We start from the raw sequence: 26,674 nt of genomic DNA, 5'->3' as shown, positions 1-26,674 counted from the left end.
AGTGCCAGGTCCCAGCCTAAGGTCAGGAATCATTTGGTCTCCACTTGCATTGGGGCTTCAGTCCTGAAAGAGGTGGGGTGGAGTGACCTAGGCCCTCCCTCTCCATGGAGTCCCAGCACAGGGCCCTGTGCAAGGCAATACCCACAGAATCCTCCCGGCACAGAGTGTTGGGCTACTTCCTACCCATGTCCCTTCAGTTTGTGGCATGGTCCGTTCAGTCCAAACAGTCTGTTGTGGCTCTCCAAAAGTAGCATCCCCTTGTGGACCTTTTGTGGCATCCTGCTATTGTCTCAGGACAGGGTGGATGTAAGATTGGAGGGGTTCAAGCCCCATAGTGTCTTTATAGTCAGATTCTACAGTTCACATGCTGCTGGATGTTCCCCAGCTGTCTCTCTCACTCAAGGACACGCTGCTTCTCCACTGGTGGCTGTCCAGCTTGTGATGCTCCCCTCATGTCTAGAGACAGTTCTGTCTCTTTTCGGAGTCAACTTTGAACTGAGCAACATTCTCTCCTTTTCTTTCACCTCCAGGCCTGGCATTAGCTGCAGGTACTGCAGGGCAGCACTAGCAGAGCCTATAGGCTCTCTTTAATCCTTTTCATGCTGGTGTGAGGTATCTCTCCTTCATCACAGCCTGTGATCACTTTGAAAAAAGCAACTACTGCAGAATATCCACAGAATACAAAATTTCCCACTCATATTTGCAGGTATTGCACCAGAAACATGGCTCTAGAATTTATGCACATCTAACCCAGAGACAGCTCAAGTTGTTTGTTTTTCCATACTCAGAAACAATATTTGCAGCAAGCAGTTAATCAGCAAGCCCCAGGCTGAAATATTTACATCAAAGTTTCTTCAAATCATTTTGAACAACAAAAATCACTGAATTCATAATCGAGTCAGAGGCAATACATGAACAGAACCAGGGCTAAATTATTTAAATCATTTGCTTCTAATAGGCCAATGATAGTTGATTGTGATATACCTTTAAGAAGCAGGCACTATCCATTTGCTGTATCATTTCTACCTACTGCATCTGAGGAAGTGAGCTGAGGTTCATGAAAGCTTATGCCTGCTAAAATTAAATTTGTTAGTCTTTAAAGTGCCACAGAACTCTTGTCGTTTTTGCTGTATACCGACTAACACGGCTACCCCCCTGGAACTATTAGTTTTGTCATCTGCAGGTTTCTTAGATTCCTAGGTGCAAGGTCCTTCGTGCTAGGTGTTGTTTGAAGCTTTTGGAGTTGCCGGGGGCAAACTGCCAGGGCCATTTTTACCTGCTGGGCCTCATTTGGCAGTTCCCAACACCTCTGTATTCCTTATCCTTTTACTCACTAGCATAAGAACAGTTTTAGACACCACTAAGGGACATTAAACAGTTCCTTTTTTCCCACCTTTATTGACTGAATCCATCTCAGAGCTGTATTTTTCACATGGAATGGTGACTTCTGTGTAGAGTTCTAATCTCTCCCAAGGGAGTCATGAGCAAGATCAGGCAACAGAATTTTTCTTCCCTTTAAATTTGGCAAACTGTTACCTTATATTGAATAATGTTTCCTAAATACTATATAGACAGCTCCTTTGGTGGATGTATATATTCTTTTTATCTTCAGTCTTTGGCACTTTACTGTTATTGCCAAGAAGGATCCGGTTGTCATGGGCTTTTTTTGGTACAGACACCTGTTCTGTTTGTGACCACAAATCCAGTACAGATGCAGCGTGCCCAAGATGGTCACTTTAATCTGCTGATAACCTGGGCCAGATTTCAACAAAACATTGAAGTGAAAATTAGCCTTCTCTCCCCACAATCGCTATGCCATTTCAGGCCCCCACCAACTCCAACAAAAGAAAAAGGGGGTATTTCCATTGACTTTAAAAGCAGTTGGATTGGGACCCTAGACCCTAGCAAAGTAGGCCTCTTGAAAACTATTTCTTATTTATATTTATTTTAAATAAGTATGTCAATGCTGTGTGAGACTGATAATGGAAACATTCCCAGCATTAGAGCCTGTAGTGCTCTGGTGTTAGACATTTATTGTTGAAATTATAGTGAAAGATAGCAGGGTAATTTTTCACCTTTATTGAATTGAGTGTTGCAAGCCCATCCTGTAAGATGCTGTATTAAATTAAAGAAAATCATTGCAATGTACTTGGTGAATAGCATAGTCTTTATTTCACATAAAAATGACTAAAGTGTAGTTATTGTATATGTTTAAAGGAGGGGACTGTGAGAATAAGATACGTAAGTGAGGTAACAATGAGACTGCAGCAAACACTTTTAGATGGGATTCACAAAGGTATTTAGGCACCTAATATGGCAGTTAAGTGCCTACATACCTTTGTGAATCCCACCTGAAAGTATTTGCTGGAGTCTCATTGTTACCTCACTTACGTATCTTATTCTCACAGTCCCCTCCCTTAAACATATACAATAACTACGCTTTAGTCATTTTTATGTGAAATAAAGACTATGCTATTCACCAAGTATATTGCAATATTCTGTGACTGACACAGCTACAATATTGCACACAATAATTTATTTAGACTTCCAAAAGGCTGTTGCTGATAAGGTCCCTTACAAGTGTCTACTAAAGAAACTAAATAGTTTGGAGGTAAGACACAAAACATTGCCTTGAATCAAAAACTGGCTAAGAGATAGAAGACTGAGTGTAGGTATAAATGGTCAATTTTCATCATGGCAGAAAATTAACAGAATGGTTCCATAATGTTCTGTACTAGGACTTGTGTTGTTTAATGTACTTATTAACAATATAGAAAAGTGGATGAGCAGTGAAGTGGCAAATGTGCAGATGGCACAAAATTATTCAGTTGAGGCAAGTCCAGAAAGGACTAAGGAACTCCAGAAGGAACTAATCAAGGTGAATTAGGTGAAAGGGCAACTTGATGGCAGGTGAAATTAAATGTTGATAAATGACAGCTAATGCACATTACAGTAAAAACATTGAATTGCTTATACATGTTAATGAGCTCTAAATGAACTATATCAGCTCAGGAAAAGGACCTGAGCATCGTTATCGATAGTTCTATGTGCAGTTGCTATAAAAAACAAAAACCACAAAAATCTAAAAAAAGAGTTTAGGATGCATCAGGAACAGGAGGGAAAATAATATAGAAAATATTATAATGCCATTATATAAATCATTGGTTCGGCTTCATCTCCAATACTGTGTTTGGCACTAGTCACTCCATCTCAAAATTGATACTGTAGAATTTGAGAGGGTTCCGACATAGACAAAGAGAATGACTGGGGGTATGGAAAAACTCTCATGTGAAGAGATTGGAAAAAATTGAAATAGTTTACCTTAGAAAGGCAATGGGTCTTGTGCTCCTAAACCCCTTAGGCACTTTTTAAATACTTTCAAGATAAATAAGAAGGGACATGATAAAAATCAGGAATTCTCTTTATCTCATAACACAAGAACCAAGGGACATTAAATTGAAAGGCAGGAAACTCAAATGATAAAAAGAAATACTGCCTGATCAGACTGTGGAATTCATTGCAACAGGAATTATTTCAGGGAAGTTCTATGGCCTGTATTATGCAGGAAATCAGACTAGAAAGATGATCATAATAGTTCCTTTTTGCCTTTAAATCTATGAATCCAAGAAGTTGAAGCCAAAAATTTAACAAGATTCAAAGAAGAAATTTACACTTATGCAGGTAATAAGAACACGCAGAATTATAACAGCAAAAATTTAAACAAAATGTTTTGGAATGGGTATAAAACCTCTCATGCTTCTGGATTTATGCCAATCTCTAACTGTTCGGGGTAGATGTTGGATAATCTGCCCATTATAGGGTTTGTTGAAACTTCCTCTGAAGCATTTGGTGCTGGCCACTGTTGGCAACAGGTACTAGATTAGATGGACCCTGGGTCAGATCCAGTCTGGCAATTCCTTATGTCTATATAAGGAAATTTTATTAATAATAGGGCTCAGGCTAAGATACTTTTCCTAATATATGTATGTGACACCCTCATGTTCACCATTTTTGTAAGGTTATAATATATTTTGTACAAAGAATGCCTGGTAAGGTATCATTTGAAAACTCATAATATGCTGAATGTTATTATCCTGTTGAAATGTGTGTAACATAACAGCATGTAAAATGATGAGATTTTGCTATATGATCGTTACTGAAATATGTTGTAATTCTGGGTAATGCCCACAAACCATTTTCTCAGAGACAAAGGCAAACTAGCATGCCAGCAAGATGCTAAAACACCTATCACTTACTTAATTGTCCATTCACTAGTGGGATTGTGAGAGAGGAGGAAGGTATAAACAAGAAATGTAGGTTGCATCACAGGAACATTTTAAATCTCATGTAGACAGGGAATTGTTTGTCTGCATCCCAGCAGGGGATAATCTTCAAAGAGAGGAGGAGGGTATAAAAATAAGAGACAGTAACCTTCACCTCACCTCTCTCCTCATGTCAACAACATCTCAAAGAACTGAAGAAAGCGGGGTGTGAGGGGAGTGGTCCCAAACTGGAAAGGGACAAAGCCTATGAAATGTATTGCAGCTCATGGTGAGACAAACTTTTTGCTTTTAAGCCTATTAGTCTTGGTAAAATTTAGGAATTAGCTTGTATGTTTATCCTTTTATTTCTTTTGTAACCAATCCTGACTTCTAATCACTTAAAATCTATCTTTCTGTAGTTAATAAACTTGTTTTATTGTTTTATCTAAACCAGTTTGTTTTGGTTGAAGTGCCTGGGAATTTCTGCTTTGGTCAACAAACCTGGTAGGTAATCATTGCCCATTGTTGGAATGATGAACTATCTATGAGTTTGTACTGTCAAGTGGGCACATTTCTGGGGAACAAGGCTGGGGCAGAGGGATATGTGGATGTTACCTTGTATGTAATTCATGGAGGGCTCAGCACAGCATTAATGTATTTAGCTGGGAGTGACTTTGCATGCTGGTGGCTGTGAGTAAGCAGAGCCTGGAGGTGCTGCTGTTCGTCAGCAAAGTAGTGTAAAAGACACCCAGGTTGGAAAGCTAAGACACAGCAGTTCAATGGTTCAGATTGCACCCTGGGGAATGTCACAATGTATATGCAGGGGAAACTTTTCATATAAGCAGCAGGGATCTGTACACTAAGTCTAGGCTCTGACTCAGATTTGAGCCCAAGCCCCCATTCCATCCACGCACAAGTCAGTCTGACTCAGGTCAGCAAACACTTAGGACCCACTCAGTTGCACACATACAAAAAGGGAAATGACTGTCTGGGAAGAAGCACTGTAGAAAGGGATCTTGGGGGAGAGGGGTCCGGTGATCACAAGCTAAATGAGTCAACAGTATAACACTGTTGCAAAAAAAGCAAAACATGATTCTGGCATGTATTAGCGGCAGTGTTGTAAGCAAGACAAAAGAAGTAATTCTTCCACTCTACTCTGCGCTGTTTAGATCTCAACTGGAGTATTGTGTTCAGTTCTGGGCACCACAGTTCAGGAAAGATGTGGAGAAAGTCTAGAGAAGAGCAACAAAAATGATTAAAAGTCTAGAAAACATGATCTATGAGGGAAGATTGAAATAATTAGGTTTGTTTAGTCTGGGGAAGTAAAGACTGATGGGGGACAGTTTTTAAGACCATAAAAGATTGTTACAAGGAGGAGGGTGAAAAATTGTTCTCTTTAACCTCTGATAGGACAAGAAGCAATAGGCTTAAATTGCAGCAAGGGGTGGGGGTGGGGGGGAGTTAGGTTAGACATTAGGAAAAACCTCATCAAGGTAGTTAAGCCCTGGAATAAATTGCCTAGGGAAGTTGTGGAATAACCATCATTGGAGATTTTTAAGAGCAGGTTATACAAACACCTGTCAGGGATGATCTAGATCAGTGTTTCTCAACCTGGGGGTTTAGAGCTGTTGCAAGTGCAGAGCTGGTATTGGGGGTGGCAAGAAAGGCAATTGCCTGGAGCCACAGGGGCACCATGAAACTAAGTTACATGCCTCAGCCCCGTGGGGGTGGGACTCAGGCTTCAGGGGTACAGTAGTTTGGAAAGGTTAAGAACCACTGATCTAGATAATACTTAGTCCTGTCTTCAGTGCAGGGGACTGGACAAGAAAGTCTCTTGAGGTCCTTTCCAGTCCTATGATTCTAAAGTCATAAGCGTGGGCCACACAGACTAGGATTTACAATGCACTGTAGACATACCCAGGGTGACTGCATATCCAACATGTGCTTCCAGGGATCACCTAAGTCCATGTTTCTCAACCTTTTAAGTAGAAAGTACCTCCTAGCTTCTGAAAATTTCAATAAGTACCAACACTCAATTTTCCACTGGATTTTATGTTTACAGACTAATGTGAGCCATATGTTGGAAGAAGGGCCAAATATATAAGGCCGTGATATGACAGATGTCAGACCTAGTGTGGGTAGAGTTACCATCTTTATACCAGGGTTGTGCAACTCAAGTATGTTCCTGGGCTAGAGGTGATGCTGGCCAAAGGTAGGAGGCTTTGAGCGGCATGCCAATGCTGGGGAATATAAAGCACCATGCCAAATTTTTTGCCACAGATTTGAGAGGAGGAAGGGGTGAGAGAGAGACAGGGAAGGAGGGTAACTGGTGAAATCTGGGGCTGTCATAGTTGTCAGTTTCACTGCTCAGCTAGAGCAGTGAAATTGACAAGTTTTCTGGGCACTGGGCTTTGAGCCAGGGAGTGGGACTGCCACCTGGGCAAGTTGTACGTGGCTGCCCAGGAGGTGGGGGACTGCCACCCAATCAGAGCTGGGGCAGAGGAGGCTTCCGCGTTGGCTGGGACCTAAGGATGGGACCTAAGGATGTGGCCTGGCAGTTGCTGCCTGTCTTCAAGCTGCAGCGCTGGAGGCTGTCCCTTGGCTCGGAGCTGGGGCATGGGTGGCTGCCACCCAGCTGTGCGCCCAGCTCGCAAGACACAGGAGGCTGCCACCGGGCTCCCACCTGGGAGCTGGGACCCAGCGGGAAGCAGGCGCCTGCAGCCCAGCTTCCCAGGACTGTAGCAACTGCTGCCCACCTCCCAGCTGGCAGCTGTGACCCGGCAAGAAGCGGCAGCTGCTGCGCACCTACCCCCACCTCCCAGCTGGGTCTGGGTGGGAAGTGAGCTGTTGCACCAGGCTTCCCCAGAAGTCAGCAGCTGCCACCCACCTCCCCTTCACTGTTTTTTCCGGGGTACCCCCTGCCTGGGTCTCACGTACCACCAGGGGTATGCGTACCACGGGTTGAGAAACTATGCCCTAAGCAACAGGTACCCCTGCGCGGGCAAAGTAGCCATTTGGACATACACTTGGCTATCCTGCCAACCCCTCATCTCGCACACCTAGCCAGTTCTCCTCCCCGCAGGGATATGTTCTGTGGTTGCAATTTAGGGGCGCGTGTAAAACCCTCCCTCTCCGGGCTCAGAGAAGCTAGACTGGAGAATGCGCGGCTCGCGGCAATCGGGGGGAAGCCTCTCCCCGCAGCCCCGCAAGCCGGGGGGGGAGGGGGAGGCTCGCGTAAGTGAGTCTCCCGGGAGGGGAAGGGAGGAGCCGGCAGCACCATGAGAGCCGCTGGCCGGGGGCAGCAGCAGCCGTGAAGACAGATGGGGTGAGAGCGAGTCAGCGCCAGCTGACAGCGCGGCGTCAGCCCTGCCCCTGCCGCCTGCGCCCCTCCTCCCAGTCCCCACGCGGCGTCTTTCCCCCGGCCGCGGGCAAACCATGGCGTCCAGCGAGGAGGACGGGGGCGGCAGCGGCTCGCTGGAGGAGAAGGAGAAGGGCAGGAAGAGGCGCCTGGGCGCGTTGGCGACAGCCTGGCTCATCGGCTACAACATCGCCATGACCGCCGGGTGCGTGCCGGGAAGGCGCCGGACGCGGCCAGACACGGCATGGTCGGGGGCAGCGGGCGGCCGCACTCCTGGGGCGGGAGCTGGGCTGGGGGGCCCGGCAGCTGCGGTGACAGAGGGCGGGGGCTCGCGGCAGAGAGACGTGGGGGTGGGGGGCGGCAGAGGGGGCTGCCTGCCTGCCTGGCATTTCCTAATACGGCGCAGCGGTAGAGCCGCGAGCGCGTCATCTCTCAGCCCGGCGGGGAGGTTAAGTATAGCCCGAGCCAGGATCCCAGGAATGCCGGGCGGGGCTGCCGGGGGCAGGCGGCTCCGGACTCCCCTAAGCGGAGAGTCACCGCGGCCGCCCCTGCACGCTGAGCCGGCTCCTCGCTGGAGCTCCCCGAGCGAGGCCCGGTCCGCGCTGCCGCTGCTGACCCCAGAGACCCAGCAGCGAGTGGAGCGGCTCTGAGATTAATCCCCGCCCCCTGGGGCGGGGGCTTGGTCGGGGTTGGCTGAGGCTGCAGCGCCTGGCTGCCGACGGCTGCCTTGGGGCTCGCTCCGGGCTCTGAGCAGGGCTGGCTGGAATTCCAGCCGGGCCGGACCAGGCCACGCAGACAGCTGTCTGCCAGCTGGGATGCTGTGGCTGTACTTGTCCCAGGAGCCTTGGCAGATGGTGATTTCCAGAGGCCAGTGAAGGCTTCCAGAGGGGCTGCGAAGCGTGGGGAACCCTAGCTAGGGTGACCAGATAGCAAATGTGACAAAGTGGGACAGCGGTAAGGGATCATAGGGACCTAAATAAGACAAAGCCCCCCCTATTGGGAGTGTCCCTATAAAATCAGGCCATCTGCTCACTCTCCTTATAGCAGGATTCATCAGTTTTCTCCAAGGCTTGAAGTTTGGGACCCACTGAACCCCAGCAGCAAGCCTCCCTTGCACTGATGCTGGCTGAACGCAATAGATCCAGGGGGTACTCCTGGCCTGAAATGTCTCAATAGGTTTGGTTCACATTCTTGTTTTGGAGAGCACTTAGGAAACAGGCAAACTGATTTTCATTTCTTCCCTCTGCCATATTAAGAATAAACGGCAAGAAACTACTACTACTATTATAGTGAAAACCCATCTTGGCATCAGTCTAAGCAGCATCACTGATCAATATTTAGCAGATATTGAAACAGTATTTTAAGATGTAAGTTTCTTTTTTCCCAGTCTATCTTGGTCCCCCTAACTTGCTGCTCTACAAATCAAACAGTCTCTCAGTATTGTGACTGAAAACAGAGGTTAAAGGCCAGATTCAGCCCTGACCTAAGCAGACACAACTCAATGAAATCAATGGAGTTACACCCACTTGCTGAAGCGGAATTTGGCTCAGTATGTTGCAATTCAATTTTTGTCATTAATTCAACTACTGGTAGGGCCATTCCAATCTGAGTGCTTTGGAGTGGAACTGTTAATAACCCCAGGGGTGCATTTAAACTAATGCCCAGTATTACAATGTATTCTTTTGAGAAAATGTGTATTGGTGCTGAAGGATTGCACTGTGTTTTTATGTTAAGGGAATTCTGGCTTATATTTAAGTGGTTGGTGTACATATTTTCATTTCTTTTCAAGATTTGTCATGTTACTAGCAATAGTTTTCATAACATACTTAAAGTTAATTGATTTAATTTTCTGTTGAATGTCTGAAAATTGTCAGATTCCCACAAATTTTAATACTTAGGGTAATTATATGTTGGAACATTTTACGAAGGGAATTGTTGAAGTCAAGCATGGGCTCTATCAGAGTATAATTGTGTCAGCTTTAATTGGAGTTTTTACTTACTGGTCATAATCTTTGCTGGTTTGAAATTAATATGTTTCCTCATTGTATTCCCCAACAGTCCACCCCTTGCTTTGTTGTTGTTCATTTACTGATGAGCACTGGGCTCCTGCCACAGACTTTTAAGGTGGAAACATTCATTTTAGTTGGGATCCTACCTGGTGCTGAAGCATCACATCTCCCATCAAAGCTGCTACTAGTTGAGAGCAACCAGCACTTGTAAAAATGGGCCCTTTGTTTCTTGTGTGGGATGGGAGAAAGAAGAAAAACATTTCATCATCTTTTCAAACCAATAAAGCACAGTAGATATGCTGATGGGGAGACTGAAGGGTAATAAGAGTATGGACAAGTTTAGCCACTTGGCAAGACAGTACTTGTTAATAAAATTCTAGAAATACCCTGGTTCATCAGTAATTGTGCTAACTCCTCTTTTTAGTACGGGATTACATTTTATCATTCATACTGGTAAATGCATAGCTGGAGATGTTCAAAGGCAAAACTGGCAGATAGGTAAGTACCCAGAAAGCCCCTTGAAAGTCAATGGAAGTTAGGCCCCTAACTGTCCTTTAGACCTCTGAAGGCTTCCCCCAGGGGAATTTATCATGTAGAGTATATTCATACTCAGTGCTAGTCTGATGTTGAGTGAAAATTGCCATTTTTCTATATGCAATACGAAGGCTCAGAAGGGATTAAAAAAAAAAAGTCAAAGAAGTTGCAGGTCACTGAAAGCCAAATAAAATGGTCTGTGGAAGTACTTGTCTAAAGAATAACCTATCTAAGCAGGAGACCTACTAACTTTTTTTTAAAATTAGTGAAACATTTTATGTTCCCTTTTTGTTGCAATATGAGGTTTAGAGAGCCTTTTTGGTTTACACTTATTGCCTTTTTGATCAGATATAATATGGCTTCTCAGAGTATCTCTAATATAAAGGTACTGCTGTCACCTGCCATACAGACAAACATAAAAATCCATTATAATTCCCTTGACACACACTTCACCATAAAACATTTGGGGCCCAGGACAGCATTATTGTGACCACAGGATGAACTGATGAAGTTAAAATAATCCACTGATTTCAGTAGTGGTTGGAGACCACCTCTAATTTTGCACTCTACAAAAATGTACTCACATTTTACACTAGCCATAAAAAAACCCCTAAATAATACCTGTGGGTATTGTTTAAATGGCACTTGTGTTCCATTCTCAGGGCTACAAGTGGAATTCACCCTGTGCCCCAGCATTACAGAACCACAGTAGCTACACTACACATAGTATGCAGAAGGGGCAGGGAGAGGGAATCCACATCTGCAGTGTATGGTAGAACCCAGTTCCATGTGAGTTCCACCTATTGAAAGAAAGTCTTGGAGATGGGCAAAGGGTAGCCATCATCACAGGGAGTGATGCTCTATAGGGCATAGTTTCTCAACCTGTGGTATGCGTACCCTTGGGGGTACGCAAAACACAGGCAGGGGGTATGCGGCGAAAAACCCAGTGAAGGGAGGCAGGTGGCAGCGGCTGACTTCTGGAGAAGCCAGGTGGCAGCTGCCCGCTTCCCGCCCGGTCCCAGCTCCCATCTGGGAGGTGGGCTGCAGCCACCAGCTTCCGGGGGAGGCGGGCAGCAGCCACTGGCTTCCTGCCCAGTCCCACCTCCTAGCTGGAAGGCAGACAGCAGCAGTCCCAGTCCTCAGAAGCTAGGCGCCTTGGATGGCAGCTGCTGGCTTTTTGAGAAGCCGAGTGGCCACTGCCTGCATCCAGCCTGGTCCCACCTCCCAAGTGGGAGCCCGGTAGCAGCCTCCTGCGCCTTGCGAGCTCGGCTCACAGCTGGGTGGCAGCCACCCGCACCCCAGCTCTGAGCTGAGAGACAGCCTCCTGCACCCTGGCTTGAATATGGGCTGCAGCTGCCTGCCGCCTGCCCACATCCCCAGGCCCCAGCCTGCGCGGAAGCCTCCTCCGCCCCAGCTTCCGGACTGGCAGGTAGGCAGCAGCTGCCTGCAACTCGCCCAGGTGGCAGCTCCCCTCCCCAGCTCAAAGCCTGGTGCCCAGAAAGCCAGGCGAAGAACCCAGGGGCTTGCCCAGTCCTGGAGCCGGGCTCTTTCCACAGATTTACTTGTCAATTTCACTGCTCCAATTTCACAGCCCCAGATTTTACCAGTATCACTCAGTGTGATTTGCCCCAGGCCCGCACTCCCCTAGGGACAGCCATGGGGAGCGCTGCTATCCACTCTGGTGGGCCGCTAGTGCCTGCTCATACCTCACAAGTTCCCACCTGTGTGAGGAGAACACCACATGACCCTGCCGTCAGGCCATAGTGATTGGCTGGCGTTGACCTTTGCTCCTATATGGAGGAAGGTGAGGAGAAAGGAGGGGAGAAACAGCAGCGCGTTTTGTGATCTGCCACAGCCACACAGCACTCCTGCTTTACAAGAAATACAGCGTCCAGCAGTAAAGGGGGAAAAGATTGTATTTCTCAGAGTGGAAAATTGAGTGTTGGGGTACTTATTAAAACTTTCAGAAGTTAGCAGGTACTTGCTACTTAAAAGGTTGAGAAACACTGCTATAGGGTCTCCTTCTGGCCAAGTGTGGAGCTGTAGGTGCTCCTTGACTCACTTCCCCCTAATGTCATCAATAAGGTAACTAAAGCTTTACATAGCCTTCTGAAGGGTCTAGTTCATTAACCAAAGACCCAATAAAAATACCAGCAAGCCCTCACCCCAGTATTTTATCTGAGAGTCAGAGTCAGTCACACTTTATTAATTCCTACCTGGGTCCAACACTCTTCTCCAACAGGGTTCTCTCAGTTCAGATCCCTTCTGCAGAGTCAGGCCTCTTGATACTACCTGGGAAGAATGTTTCCCCAGAGCCAAGACAGAATGTGCAGAGATCTGTCAGCTGTGGCCCTTCTCTAGGGCAGCACAGAGTTCCTACTGTTTGGGTACTGGGACATGGGTGGGCACAAGCCCACCCGTGAGCACGCATTTCCTAACAGGCTGGACCTTCCGCCACCATTTTGGAGTTTCCTGTCCCTCTGAACACACCTTCCAGGTCCCCTCACTCCAGTGAACTCTCCTGCGCTCAAGAGCTTCCTGTCTCTAGGATCCACCTCAGTTGACCCCTGATAACCATTTATCAGGCTCACTAGCTAATTAGCTACCAGCTAGCCACCTAGAGATTTAATTCCTTCCAGGTGGGTCTGACTTGGCTTTTCCCTTACAGGAGCCTGTCACAGGTAGGTAGGTCCCTGAGGCTATGTCTACACTGATGGCGGCAAAGTCACCGCCGTCAGATCGACTTATCTGGATCGACAGAGCGGTCAGTGAAGACCTGCTCCGTGGATCCAGAAGTCGACGTTATTAATCCACCCCCACAAGTGACGTAGCGCTGTGTCGACGGGAACATGGTTCCCATCAGCGCAATGCAGTGAAGATGCAGCGCAATGCAGAAGAGAAGCACAGCAGTTGACAGGAGTTATGCAAGTTCTTTGCGTACTTTGTGTAACTCCTGTCAAGTGCCGCCGAATCGCGGAGGTAAGTGTAGACCAAGCCTGAGTTTCCTAAAAGGGCCTCTGTTGAGTTTCAGTTATGTGGACTAAGTGACCACAAAACTCCATATAAGCAATATTTAGGGAATGCAGCTCCTGTCCCAGGCAGGGACTGAAATTGCTGCCAGTGAGGGGCTGCAAAGCTGCCATGCACTCTACAGGTTTTGTGTGCTTCTGTACGGCACATGTTTAATTTGGCTTTTTATAGGGATGGTAGGTCAGGGGATGATGGGAGTGGATGATTTGCACCCAAATGGAGTTCAGAAGAAAAACGGTGATGTTGAAGTTGATAACATTGAATTACTCCTGTATTTTTATATAGATGTTTGTACATCAACATGTAACTACTTTTGTGTTTTTGTTGGTGTGTATGTAATGGAACTTGAAATTTCATTTTTAACCTCACAAAGACCAGGGAATTCAGAATGAAAATTCTTATGGTATCTCCCTTGCATGTGAGCATTATGATATATTATAAGAATGAAATGAAAGATCTTAACAATGGAGCATGTGACAAACTGTTTGGAAAATCTGAATTTTATAAATGTGGGTTAACTATGTGGAAGAAATTGGACACGCCTTGGGTTATTATAACATTTATTTTAGCTCAAATTTGTTTGATGTCAATAAAGAAAGCTTTAATTTGACTGACAATTATTAGTTTCAGCAGAATGAATCTTTAAAAAAACCCTTTCCACATTTGATATCTGTACGTGATTACCAAGATGTCTGTTCCAGAAATAATCAGTTTGGCCAACATTTTCAAAAGTGATTCAGTGATTTTGGATGTCTGGAGTTTTGAGTGCCCAACTTTAGACGCTTCAATTTGGCCTGATTTTCAGAGGAGGGTATAGAAAACTTTCTGAAAATTGAACCCCTTTATGGTGTCTCAAGCTGGACACTGACAAATTGAGGCACTCAGAATCACTAGTTGCTTTTGACAATCTTGCCCTTAGGTCCCAATGTGCCAATCCTTCAAAAAGCATTGTTTGGGTAGAAGCCCACTTTCAGGGGTGTCCCCCACACAGAGCTCCTTGCAGGATTGAGATAAAGTTTGGAAATGTTGGCCATAGTACTTTTTAATATATTTTAAGAAACCAATACATATATTCAAATAATTTTTTCAATTTCCTAACACTATGGAACTATGATAAGCAATTTGGGATTTGAGAAAGCACTGCAGTCTAGAACCATCACACCTGGTTGTTCAGAGGTTTTCCAGTTGGAGACAGCCACTGGTTCATGGAGAGCTGGCTGGCCACCTGGAGTTGGTACCCTTTTTCGTAACTGCTAAGTCATATTAAAAACAGCTAACATACATGAATGAATACTCTCTGAATAATAAAGATATGGGCCATACTATGGAAAAGAGAACATCTTAGCTACATAACACTCAGGGCTTTTTGCAAAGAGAAGCAGGGCATTCTTTCTATACTTTTCCACAAAGTTGGTTACAGGAGCTAAATAGTTAATGGATTTTGTTATATTTTAAATTATCTTTTCACTCTCTTTTTAAACAACATCAGTAGAAAATCAAAGTTCTTCAAATATTCGAGATGAAAGTAATCTAATGAATAATTTAGGGTGTTCTTAAATTCTCATTTGAAAATTATTCATTCTCTTTCTTTTCTAGGTGGCTGGTACTGGCTATTGCCATGGCACGGTTTTACATGCAGAAAGGAACATACAAAGGCTTATACAAAACCATTCAAAAGACACTTAAATTTTTCCAGACGTTTGCTGTGCTTGAGGTACATTTTTAAACGCTACACATTGCCTGATTGGAAAATATTTACCCTAAACAAAAAACGTCATTTACATGGGGTTAAGGATGAAAGACCTCTCAACATTTCCAGTCTTTCTAATTTTATTTACTTTTAAGGTGGTTTTTTTTTGGGGTGGGGTAGGGGGCTAGTTGAAGGGAATGGATACGTGTTGTAACCTTAACTCTAGGTCACTAAATTATTTGGTTAGGATTTATTTTACATTTTAAAAATATTTAAGAATTGCTTAGTGACAGATCTTGCAAGCCATACAGGGGCTCGATTCCTTATGGACTCAATTCCTTTGCAGACACCCTGCTCTCCTCCATAGGTGATTGCCTCCTTCTCATTGCCTATTCTGGACTCATTATCCCCCATATGGCTTTCTCTCTTTTGCTCCTTCCAGACTGGACCCATGTGCCCCATATGGTTTGCTACCAATCATTCATTGAACCATAACTTTCCACAAAGGGGTAATGCAAATTTTGCAACGCACTCTGGAGGCTGCGTGCACTTGGCAAAGCATTCATCAGACTGATACAGGTGTATAATACATTCATCAAGCGATATGGGTGTATAATACATACATCAAGCAATATGATGTGCCTATTTTAACAAGTATGGTTATCTGTGTTTTGGTTTTTATATGATAATGATACTGTTACACTTCTAAATAATTCTGCCTGAACCCCTCAACACTAGTCATAGATTTAATTAGCAAAAGAATTAATAAAAACCTTCTAACATGAGCAACAAAGAAAATTTTAAAATCCTTATATGTCTGAAACACCTTATGTGTCTTGCTTTAAATTTTCCAGAAGAATTCTGATCTGGATAAGTTGTTGCATGTGAAACTGAGGTTTGGTTTTGATGAAGCTGAAGAGCAAGGTGTGTGTATGTATCTGAAAATCAGCCTTATGTAAAAGTTCCTTTGGTAAGCAAATTAGTCTTGATTCAGTGGTATTACAAATCAAGGGCCTGATGCTGTGAGGAGGCAAGCACAGGAATTTAGGGTACTTGGCACCTCACAGAATTTGGCCCTAAGATCTTAATTTTTGCTGTCATTAAAGTCAATGAAGTGTAGCCTGAATAAGGAGTAAATACTAGGAGCAAGCTTAGATTTATGTTAACAGCAGCATTGTCTTTGTTTATACTGCAAACAGTAAAATGATTTTAAACCACTGACTTTTCATTTATACTTATTTTTATTTACAGATAGTCCACTGTGCAGTTGGTGAGTCTTTTGCTTTTAGTTTCTCACGTAACTAATTACAAACATGAATTATGGGACATGGATCATATATTTCTCTTTTTAAGGAATAGTTCGCACCTCTGTGCTTGTGACTGGGGTCCAAGTGAGTTCAAGAATCTTCATGGTATGGTTTATAACACAGAGTATAAAACAGGTGGGTGCATAAGCAAATTCTATTTTACTCTTTACAGGAAGGGCTGATGATTAATAAAAAGCTCATTTCAGCAGGAAGTATTATTTAACAAGTAATAGGATCTAGCAAGCACTCCATAGAGAGGGCTCTCACACACATCAGTTACAGTTCTGCAGGTAGAGAAATTACAGGATCAAGCCTATAGTTTATAGTTACTTATTCACAGGATGCTGGGACTTAAATGCCATTGGAGAGGGACAACTGAGACATCGTGGGTTGCTGCCAGGTTTGGTCTGTCTGTTAAGCAAGATCAAAGGCTAGAGCTTCTGTTCATCAACAAATGTAGCATGCTGTCAACCATTCCACTTTGAAAAAGAACTTAAATTAGCATGTGTTGAATGGACAAATGGACATAATTCTTAAACTGAATTAATCTGGATAAACACTGTTGCAACATTTTATACTGGTGTTTTCTTTGTAGTTTGTATTAAATCCTTTCTTAAATTTTAAAATTAATATATTAATATTATATGTTTACAGCATGCCACTGTAATAGACTGTCATTTAAAAAACCACAGAAAATCTTCCAGTAAACAAAAATTACCCAAATGCCCCCTGAAAGTGTTATTTATATGGTTGGTAATAGGTTTAGTGTAGATTCTATTGGTTTGTGAGTCCAAGAAAGAATGGTCAGAGGAATCTGATTCTTGTAATGAATGGACTAGGACTTACAGTTTAGTTTGTCTGAAAGTTTTATTTTCTTTGCAGGGCTTTAAATTCATATTTTTGAAAGGTAAATATTGAGTAATGGATCTCAACTTTTCGGTCTCTACTCTTACGTGCGTGACGTGGGTCAGAACTTTCTTAACTCAAAGGGTTAAGCCTTTAAACTTTCTCACCAGCAGGTGGCACATGCCTAACTACTGATGAGCTATAACAGGGAGGAACTGCCTCATTGTCAATTCCCTTTTTATCTGCTCACAGAAGAGAGCTCTCTTATACACTTTGTTTCCTTTACCTCCCCTTTTTGTAATATGAAGTATCTCTATCTTAAGGTTTGTTTTTTTTTAATTAAATGCCTCCTGTTTTGCTTTTAGAAAAAAAGAAAAAGAAAAAGAAAAAAGTTCAAGACGTGAACAATTTGTTGGTTACGTTGGACAAGTAAATTAAGGCTAGGGCATATGTCACTGATTCTCATCATTCTGCTTTTAGGTGGAACAGACTACACCTTGTTCACCCAGCTCTTTGTATCATTTGATTTCAGTACAGTAGGTCAAAGTACATCCAAAGAAGTCCCCATGTCTAAATGTCTGTCTGAGGGCATTTCTCCTTGTTATTTTTTGGCAGGCCTGAACATTCAAGGTCATGTGAGGGCATATGCAGTTAGAGACCTGTTAGTGATGATAGCCAGCCTCAGATCTCACTACTTGTCAGGAGATCTGCGAGGCAACCACATAGAATCCTCTACATTCAAAGCACTATTCAAAGCACTATTGCGTGGATTTAGCATTGTGACCTGAATCCAAGTTTAACCTGTCTGTGTTAGCCTGTGTTAGCCTCTAATTTGCTTCAGGTGGAGAGTAGCCTAATTCTTTTCTTATCCCTTAGCTATATATTTGAATATCTTTGTACTCAATTTGTTTGTTTGCTTTTGTTTGTTGTGATGTATCCTAGCCCTCTTATTTTATTTTATTTTTTTAATAAAAAATGCATCTTGTTTCCTATTTACACATAGTGGGCCTAATTTTCAGAGATGCTGAGCATCTGCACTTCTTTCAGATAGTTGTAAGTGTTCAGCATCTTTGAAAAGCATTAAAGCTTTTTCACTATGTTGCATTTTATTGAAAAACAATTTTTCCCTTTTCTGTGTTTGTAACAAAAAATGTTACTGTATTTTATTTTACAGAAATCCCTGGAGGTTTTCAGCCTTCAGGCATGGAAGTCTATTACAAAATTTTTCCCCTTTTAAAGAAAAGAATTAAATCACTTGTGTGTAATTCTTCTTCTCAGAAGGTATTATTTGTGAAAGATCCCCAACCATCTTCTTTGCACAGTTGGAGTTTCCACCCCTCCTTTTATGAAAAGGATCTGATGTTTTAAAGTAGCAGGTGGATATGCTACCTACTGATGATCCTTTCACGACTCTTCATTCAATGATCCGACCCACTCCCAGCTGTCTAACATACCTCTGAACACTCCAACCTAATTTGCTGCTTCCAGGTTCACTGTGCAGCTCACGGAGCACACTGAACAAAATGGAATTGTCCATCTGTATCAGGGAGACATTAATAAGCAGGAGTGGGGGAAGCAACAGTGGACATGGGCTAGGTGAATATAAGAAGACCAACAAGGCAAAGAATAGTGTGGTGTGAAGTTGGTCCTGTCTAATAAAAATGGAAGAGGAACATTATGTATAGTATTTTGAGAAAAAGAACACGAGAGAGACTAAACAAAAGCAAATAGACCAAAAATCAGAAGAAAGAGATCAAATTAAAAGGGCAGTTGCAGAGTAAGTAGAAGAAGGAATAAGTTCTAGTAAATAGTTCAGTGTTTTGATGTATTTACAATGGTTACAATCACATTGTACTGCTTAGTTAGCAAAATTTCAGTATGTTGGTGAGTAGCTGTAATCAAAAGTTAACATGATGGTGACTACAGCTGCTGATTTTTGATATCAAGCTTTCCTTCTCAAATTCTTAATTCTATTCCAAATGTCATAAGTGGAAGTCTATTGCTGTTTGCACAGAAAAGCAGTTTGAGGGTGAAGAAAATATTGGTTCTTTATACTTTCACAGATCCAGAATGAGGAGAGCGTTATTCTTTTTCTGGTCGTTTGGACTGTGACAGAGATTACACGATATTCCTTCTACACATTCAACCTGCTCAACCATTTGCCATACTTCATTAAATGGGCCAGGTGGAGATGTCTTGCAGTTTAGTTTCTCATAGTTCTGTGCATGCTAATTTCATGCATGCTGAGCTAACACACAGGAGATCAGACGTGTGAGGTTTGGCTTTGTGTCAGCAGAATGTGGTTGGTTGCCTTGTATATTTAGGAATATTGCCATTTGATTTAAAATGTAAAGGATATTTTAGCTCAGATGGTTGGATGTGATTTGTGTTTTGATTTCTGTGTTTGACAGGTATTTTCATTTACTAGTTATCCCTTTCTCTTATGCTTGCAGGATTACCTTTTAACTTGTAGAAGTTTAAGTTGCATTTTGAATACAATGTAAAATGTACTAAATTATCTTCCTTAAAAAATGATCCTACATCTTAAACTAGGCCATAAAGAAAAAAAAATCCTTTTGTTGCCAGAAATCTAGTTGTTTGCAGAATCTGGGCCTACGTTTGCAAGGTCTTACCCATAGACACTATGAGTGCTGACTGCAATGGGACTACTCACAATGCATAAAGCTGAGCACCAGTGTGCCCAGTCCTTTGAAATTGCTGGGTGTTTTGTGCTCTGATCACCTTGCAGGCTTCATCCCATATGCTGTATTCAATTTATGATTTAACTAGAGGTTTTGCAAAGCCTCCATTGATATTTTCACTAGTTAGCCTAAACAACAAGGTCATCTTTTTACAGAAGCAACCTTGACTTGAGATGTCAATACTTGAGTATGTTACTTAATGTCAAATAGAATTATGTTTAGGTTGAGTATTTACCATGAAGCTTAACTGGATGAATTGCATCCTCTGTAGTTATTGTATGAAAAATAAATATATATCCAGAACAGACGTAGCTTTTTATGAAGCAGATAGTCTGATTTTAAATTAATTATAGATGATTATTTGTTCAAAAGTATATTTTTGTTTGTTTGTTTATTTTGCTTTATTTTTGTTTTGTAGACAACACAGTTCTGATGCTTCTAATGCACTTCTTTGATATGGCTGATATTTATGTCCATTCTTATAATACATTGTCTTTCTGCTCATACAGTATGTGGTAGGTTTTGGCATGTTTAAGACTAAATGGCAAACTTGAAAAAAAGATCCCCTGTCTTTAATTGCATATATATTTGGGCTTTACATTTAGAAATATTTGAAAAATATAAAATGATCAGACACTCCCTGTGCTGCCAGGTTAGAGGTTGTTTTCCATTTAAAATAGCCAACTTATAATAAGGCAGTAGGAAAAAACAGTCATTCTTACAACAGAGCCTTATATGTGTGTGAAATACCCTGGAAAACAAACATACGAAAATGTGTTTTCTGTCTCTTATTTCACCAAGGACTGACATCAGGATTCAGGGGGAAATTGCTAGATCTATGGCACAGATCTATTGGCTTATATGAGTTGTGTCTTCTCTCCTCCCCTCTCCCCCTTTGAGGAGTTTGGTCTTTTTTTGTGTATATAGATATGTATCAATGCACACATGTACAAAGCATAGTAAACTTCTGTTTAATGCTTTGGGATCACTAGTTTTTAATTTTAACTTTGAAAACTTTGACTTTCCATATTAAATAGAATAAATACACCTACGTTTTATTTCAGAATACCCCAGGTTTGGTTTGTTTCTGTTCTGCATATGGCCAAGTTGCATTTGGTGTTATGTCCTCAGTTCCTTCTTATAACTCACCTAATCTGTTCTATTTGACCTATATGCCCTCTAAGTCCATCGATTCCTAAGAGGGTTTCATATTCAGTTGCTGCCATTTAAAAACTCCTCTGGCTTGGTCATGGAATGCATATTGTACATTTATTTCAGACCCTGTGAGGCAGCTCTCATTGCTTTCCCTAGCCTGAACTCCAGAGAGCAGTTCTTTATGAATGATTGCATCTGTATGACTTACCTTGCATGAGAATTTTTCAAAACATTGCTGATTTCAGTTTCTTACTTTTCCACTGTGTATGTTGCATACGGTATTCAAAGTAGTTGGCTTCTTTCAGTGCCTTTGCTTTATTATTTATTTCGAAGTTGGTCTGTTTGTTCTAAAATGGGTCCATTGAGATATCTGGTCTCACTCACAGATGCTTTTGCATCAGTAATGCCCCATTTACATAAGTGGCAGATCCAGTACATATTTCGATTCTCCATATGGCAATGGGAGGAAGAGGCTTCTTAGATATCTTAAGATTCCATTAACTTAAATAAAATTACAAGGGGGAAGGGATGCACTTGGCACAGTGCACATGGGCTTGGTGAAGATATGTATTCCTACTTACTATTGGTCCAGACCTGCTCCCAGGCCAATCAGTGGCAACAGGATCAGGCTCTATAAATCAACCAAAAGTTGATTGTTGGATGATACAACTCTGGTTTTCAAACCTTGAATCTTTATCTTTAACATTGGAAAACCATGAAAACATTTTGCTGTTACTTCAGCCTAAATGTAAGGGCTCAGAGCCAGATCCTCATTTAGTATAAGTCAACATAGCTCTATTAGCTGTGCTCATTTACACCATTCTGGCCCTTGGCTTTCTCTTGCAGGAAACTACTGTAGTTCATTGCTGTGCCACTAATAATCAGAAGAAGAAAAGTTAAGTTCATGTTGTATCTTTCAAGAAAATAATTCTTACATTTTTTTTTTCAGATACAACTTTTTTATCATCTTGTATCCTGTTGGAGTTGCTGGTGAACTTCTAACTATTTATGCTGCATTACCTTATGTGAAGAAAACAGGCATGTTTTCACTGAGACTTCCCAACAAGTATAATGTCTCTTTTGACTACTACTACTTCCTTATTATTGTCATGGCCTCATATATACCATGTAAGTATTATTTAACTTTAATAATATCAACAGCTCAATAATAAATTATAGGCAGAGCTGGCAGTGATGCCTGTAGTTATCTTTGCCTATCACTTTACATTATAGGACCCAGTTAGTTAAAATTTTGCCACACTTTAACTGTTCAGGCTGAAATTTTCCATGCTGAGTGTCTGCCTCAGGCTGAATATATTTGGAAAGTTTCATTGAAAATGGTTTAGCCATTTCCGAGAACAAGGTTAGGTTAAAATAAGGTTTTTTGCAGATGTTAAAAGAATCCTACCACCATTTTGTTGAGAAGCTCTGTCCCCTCCACTATTTGGAGCAAGGACTTGAAATTTGGACTCATATTGGTGTCAGGAATGTGCATTTTGCAATTTCCATGAAAATCCACCTAAAATTGGCCTCTGAAAATCACTGTTTGCACATGCTTAGTAAAGGTTTGTTAGAGGCTAGCAGCAAAATTCTCTAAAAATTCCATGCTGCACTCCACTCTTACAGAGCTTCATTCCAACAACATGGAGCATGCTGCACCCCCAGAGAGCTCACAGAGCATGCTTCAGACCAGGGGGAGCAGAACTTTTCCTTCAGTTGCTGTCTCCTGGGGTCCGCTATGGAATTGGATACATTAACTGATATCAGAGAGACTGTTTGTCCTGTATTCTCAGTGCTCCCTACGCTGGCACCAAGACAGATGAGAGAAGCTGTCTGATTCAAATGCAGAGAGATGAGGAGCAGCATGGGCACAAGGCCAGACAGGGGAGGGATAGAGATATGCTAGAGTCTGCAGGCGGAGGGGGGATAGGAACAGGTGAGACAGGGACAGGCTGGGGTTGGGGGGAGTTGAACAGTGAAGAAACAAAGGCAGGCTGAGTGTGGAGGCTTGGATAAGAGCAGAATAGGATAGATGCAGGGACGATAGAAACAGAAGGGGACAGGTTGGGAAGGTTATGCAAGGGGATGAGGCAGAAGGAGGGATGTTGAGGAAGATGGGGCAGAAGGATCTGGAACCACTAGAACACACTGCCTTCCAGAATTTGGACTAGACCCTAAGCTTCCTGAGCTTCAGCATTTCTCTACTGTTCTGCAGATATATGTGAAACCCAATGGAAAACTGTGAATTTTAGACCAGTAAGCCCTACAACTGCACCTGACAAATTGATTGAAATGATAATTAGTAACAAAACACCTGGAAAATCATGATTGATCGGCTCTAGCCAGCATGGTTTCTGCAAAATAAAATCATGTCTCACTAATCTCTTAGAATTCTTGGAATGTGTCAGTAAACTAGTGGGTAAAGGACCAGTGGTTGATATAACTTATTTAGACTTTCAAAAGGCCTTTGACAAGGTTCCACACAAGAGGATACTAAGGAAGCTATGTAGTTGCAGGGTAAGAGACAAACTCATATGAAGAGAAATTTAAAAGATTTAGATTGTTTACCTTAGAAAGGAGACAGATAAGAGGGGACATGATAAAAATATCTAAAATAACAAATGGTATAGAGAAGGGAGATAGGAAGAAGAGAAGCTCCCATTCTCATAACAGAAGAGCAAGGGAACATTCAGTGAAATCAAAAGGTGGGAAATTCAAAATTGATAATACTCTTTCACACAATATGTAAGTAAACTGTGGAACTCATTGCCCCAAGAAGTTGTTGAAGCCAAGAACTTCACAAGATTCAAACGGGGATTACATATTTATATGGATAAAGAGAATATCCAGAATTGTAATTAATTATAACAAAAATTCTGAATGGGATAATAAACCTCATGTTGCTAGGGTTAAGTCAATATTTAATACTGAAGGTCAGGATGAGATTTAATGTGAGGGACAGTTTATCCCACATCTATGTAGTGCATGATTGTTACACCTATCTTTAAAGCATCTGGTACTGGCCACTGGGCGAGATAGACCTTGGGTCTGATTCACGATGGTAATTGCTATGTTCCTATGTGTCTCATCCCTTTCTAGTGCCTGGCCCACAGGGATAGCAGCCTGCAATTGCTGTTTGTTGCGGCTTTAGCTCAAGTGGCTGAGGTCTGTGCTTAAGATCTGAACCCTGCTGATGACCCATGCAAGGGCCAATATGGTTCCACATGATGGAATTTCTGTTTTTTCAGTTTACTTTGTTTAAAGTTAGGAAATAACACACACAGAAACTACATCGAGGTATAATTAATCCTGGCTCAATATGGGGGCTGGACTAAATGACATTTTGAGGTCCTTCAGCCCTACATTTCTATGGTTAAAATAACATTAAGATTGCAAAGTGAAGCACCCTGGTGCATATGTCTTATGATAAATACACAGTAAAACTTTCAAAAGTCCCGGAGTGACTTAGACTCCTAAGTCTCATTGAAAGTCACAGTGGGACTTAGACTCCTAAGTATCTTCATCCCTTTTGGAAATGGGACTTAGAGTACTAAATCATTTAGATGATTTTGAAAATGGTGCCCACAGTCTTTAATTACATGTGATTTTTTTCCCACAGAACCCCTGTTTTATTCAGTGCACAGAATGGCCTGTGCTCTGGGAATGAATCAGGGGTATGTAGCGAAGGAGACTATTTGTCTCTATGACCCTGCCTCATTTGTTGCAGAAGTTGGAAGGTGTGTAGTGAAGGAGGCAGGGGATTGCAGGAAGAGAAAGGATGGTCTTGTGCTTAAAGCAGTTGAATGCTGCCCTAGATAATTGGATTCTATCCCTGCCTATTCCAGAGTTCTTATGTGATGCTGGGCAAGTCAGTTAACTAAAACTAATTGTGTGTTCCTTATTTTCTGGATGCCTTTCCTGAGTCACCTATGGCCTGATATGGTGTTGAGCACATAAAGCTGTAACTGAAGTCATGAGAACTGTGCATCTGTATAAGATTCCAACACTGTCCCTCTGTCCGTGTGTCACTTTGAAGCCTAGAATGTCAGTGGAATGATGGCTATAAGCTACAAGCATGGCTACAAGCATGGCTGTTATTTCTTTTTGTTCATAATATCACCAGGTTCAGTCATCACTGGGATTCATTGTACCATCCAGTTTTTTGTTCTCAGCCATTTTCAGCATTTACAGATTACACCCATATGATAGCATGGCTTTTCAGCTACTAGCTGAACTTGTAAAGTTCTCTAAAAAGGGTATTTCAGGCCCTAGGCGCCTCAAATTGGGCACTCATAAGTGGACTCCTTTGGTCTTAACCTGTCTGTGTTGAGTCTCTTTGTTCCCATCTCTGAAGTGGGGATAATAATACCACCTTGTCTGACATGGGTGTTGTACAGATAAATTCATTAATACTTGTGAAGTTATTAGATACTACATCAGTGAGCAAACAGAAAGCCTTATGGGAGGCGGGGGTGCAGTGGGGAGGGCACTACAATAATTTCTGGAGGACCAGAGGGAGATAAGTTTGCATCCTCCTCCCAGCCCTGACCCATACATACCTCCCTTGACACAGATCCTGGACCATATGGAAGAGTCCACCAGGCCATAGAGGTTGCTGAGAAGTCATTGACCCTAATTCCACAGACAGGGCTGGGGGGAGATCCATGCACAGATGGTCCCCTCCATATGTGGATTTAAGTGATGTAAACTGGCCCATCAGTATTTAGTAATAGTTTGCCATAGTAAGCAACCTAATGTTACTTGTTCCATCTCCATAATCTTTCCTCTGTTTAATAGCATACAGTTAGAAACGTGTTTTTCCTTTTTTCCTCTAATTCGTTTATTTATTCTTTCATCAAGTGTTTCCACAACTCTACTTTCATATGCTGCGTCAGAGAAGAAAGGTGCTTCATGGAGAAGTGATTGTAGAAAAGGACGATTAACCCAACCTTTATAACCACGGTGCTTTTTACAGAATAATAAGAAATGGAAACAAAACACTTCATGTGATCCTTATGAGTCCAAGTTTTAAATTCTGGAACAAGAATAAATGGCTGTGCATGAAATAACATGGATTGTATCATTTTGTAAATGTAATATGTCTTCAGACTTTGCTTTTCATCTTTGGTTTCACATTTGAATCTTTTATTTCATTGATTGGTTGTTTCTTCAGAAAAACTCTTTTTCTTCCCAATTTGTTTATATAAATTGACAAATAGAGTCAGCAGATTGAATAGCTTGCCAAATTGCTTTCTGTTACAAAACTTCTAGTGGTCATTAAAAAAAAACAGAGTTAATGAGCAATACTGGAAGTGAGTATTCTGAAAAATAGATCATTCTTAAATTAGGTAATGGATTTTTTCATAGGATAGGTGGCTTAAATTGTATCCTTTCTTATTATTTTGAAAACATTGAAGACCTAATTTTTGTCAGTATTCAGAACTGAGAGTTAGTATCTCTTGAACCTTATGAAAACATACCATTAAAAGCAGTCAGCCTAAACTAAAGCTAGGGTTATAATTATTTAGGGTCTGACTCTGCAACCCTTACTTACTTTAAGTAGTACCTTCCTTCACAATTATCATATTGAAACTCCTGGAATACAATTCAGCGTGAGTAAGGGTAGTAGAATTGGATCCTTCATTAGGCCTGATCCTGAAGTGAGACTCTGCATAGGTGAAGTGGTCCATGCTAGCAGATTCAGGTGCAGGATCAAGGTCTGGTAGTGCTACAACCTTTTACTTGCAGGCTCATATCCTAGAATCATAGAATAAGCTTTTA

The 26,674-nt window shown here is 42.1% G+C and overlaps 1 protein-coding gene across 2 annotated transcripts; it reads left to right on the top strand.

Moving 5' to 3' along the window:
* The first annotated feature begins 7,384 nt into the window (after window positions 1-7,384).
* Window positions 7,385-25,962, top strand: HACD1 (3-hydroxyacyl-CoA dehydratase 1). Of its 2 annotated transcripts, none has more exons than XM_067562312.1 (7): window positions 7,385-7,825; window positions 14,790-14,907; window positions 16,135-16,153; window positions 16,243-16,325; window positions 19,100-19,221; window positions 21,843-22,021; window positions 25,754-25,962. In XM_067562312.1, exons 1-7 carry the CDS (start codon window positions 7,698-7,700, stop codon window positions 25,834-25,836), a joined length of 732 nt encoding a protein of 243 aa, XP_067418413.1. In that variant the 5' UTR covers window positions 7,385-7,697; the 3' UTR covers window positions 25,837-25,962. The 2 variants fall into 2 exon arrangements, with proteins under 2 accessions (XP_067418413.1, XP_067418412.1); XM_067562311.1 differs by having other exon boundaries at window positions 16,237-16,325.
* The last annotated feature ends 712 nt before the right edge of the window (window positions 25,963-26,674 follow it).

The sequence above is a fragment of the Emydura macquarii genome, unplaced genomic scaffold (genome assembly GCF_026122565.2).
Source record: "Emydura macquarii macquarii isolate MOO-44397 ecotype Brisbane River unplaced genomic scaffold, CSIRO-AGI_Emac_v2 contig_2422, whole genome shotgun sequence".
Classification (NCBI taxonomy): Eukaryota; Metazoa; Chordata; order Testudines; family Chelidae; genus Emydura; species Emydura macquarii.
The sequence above is the reverse complement of the archived record's forward strand: the minus strand, read 5'-3'. Positions and strand labels throughout refer to the sequence as shown.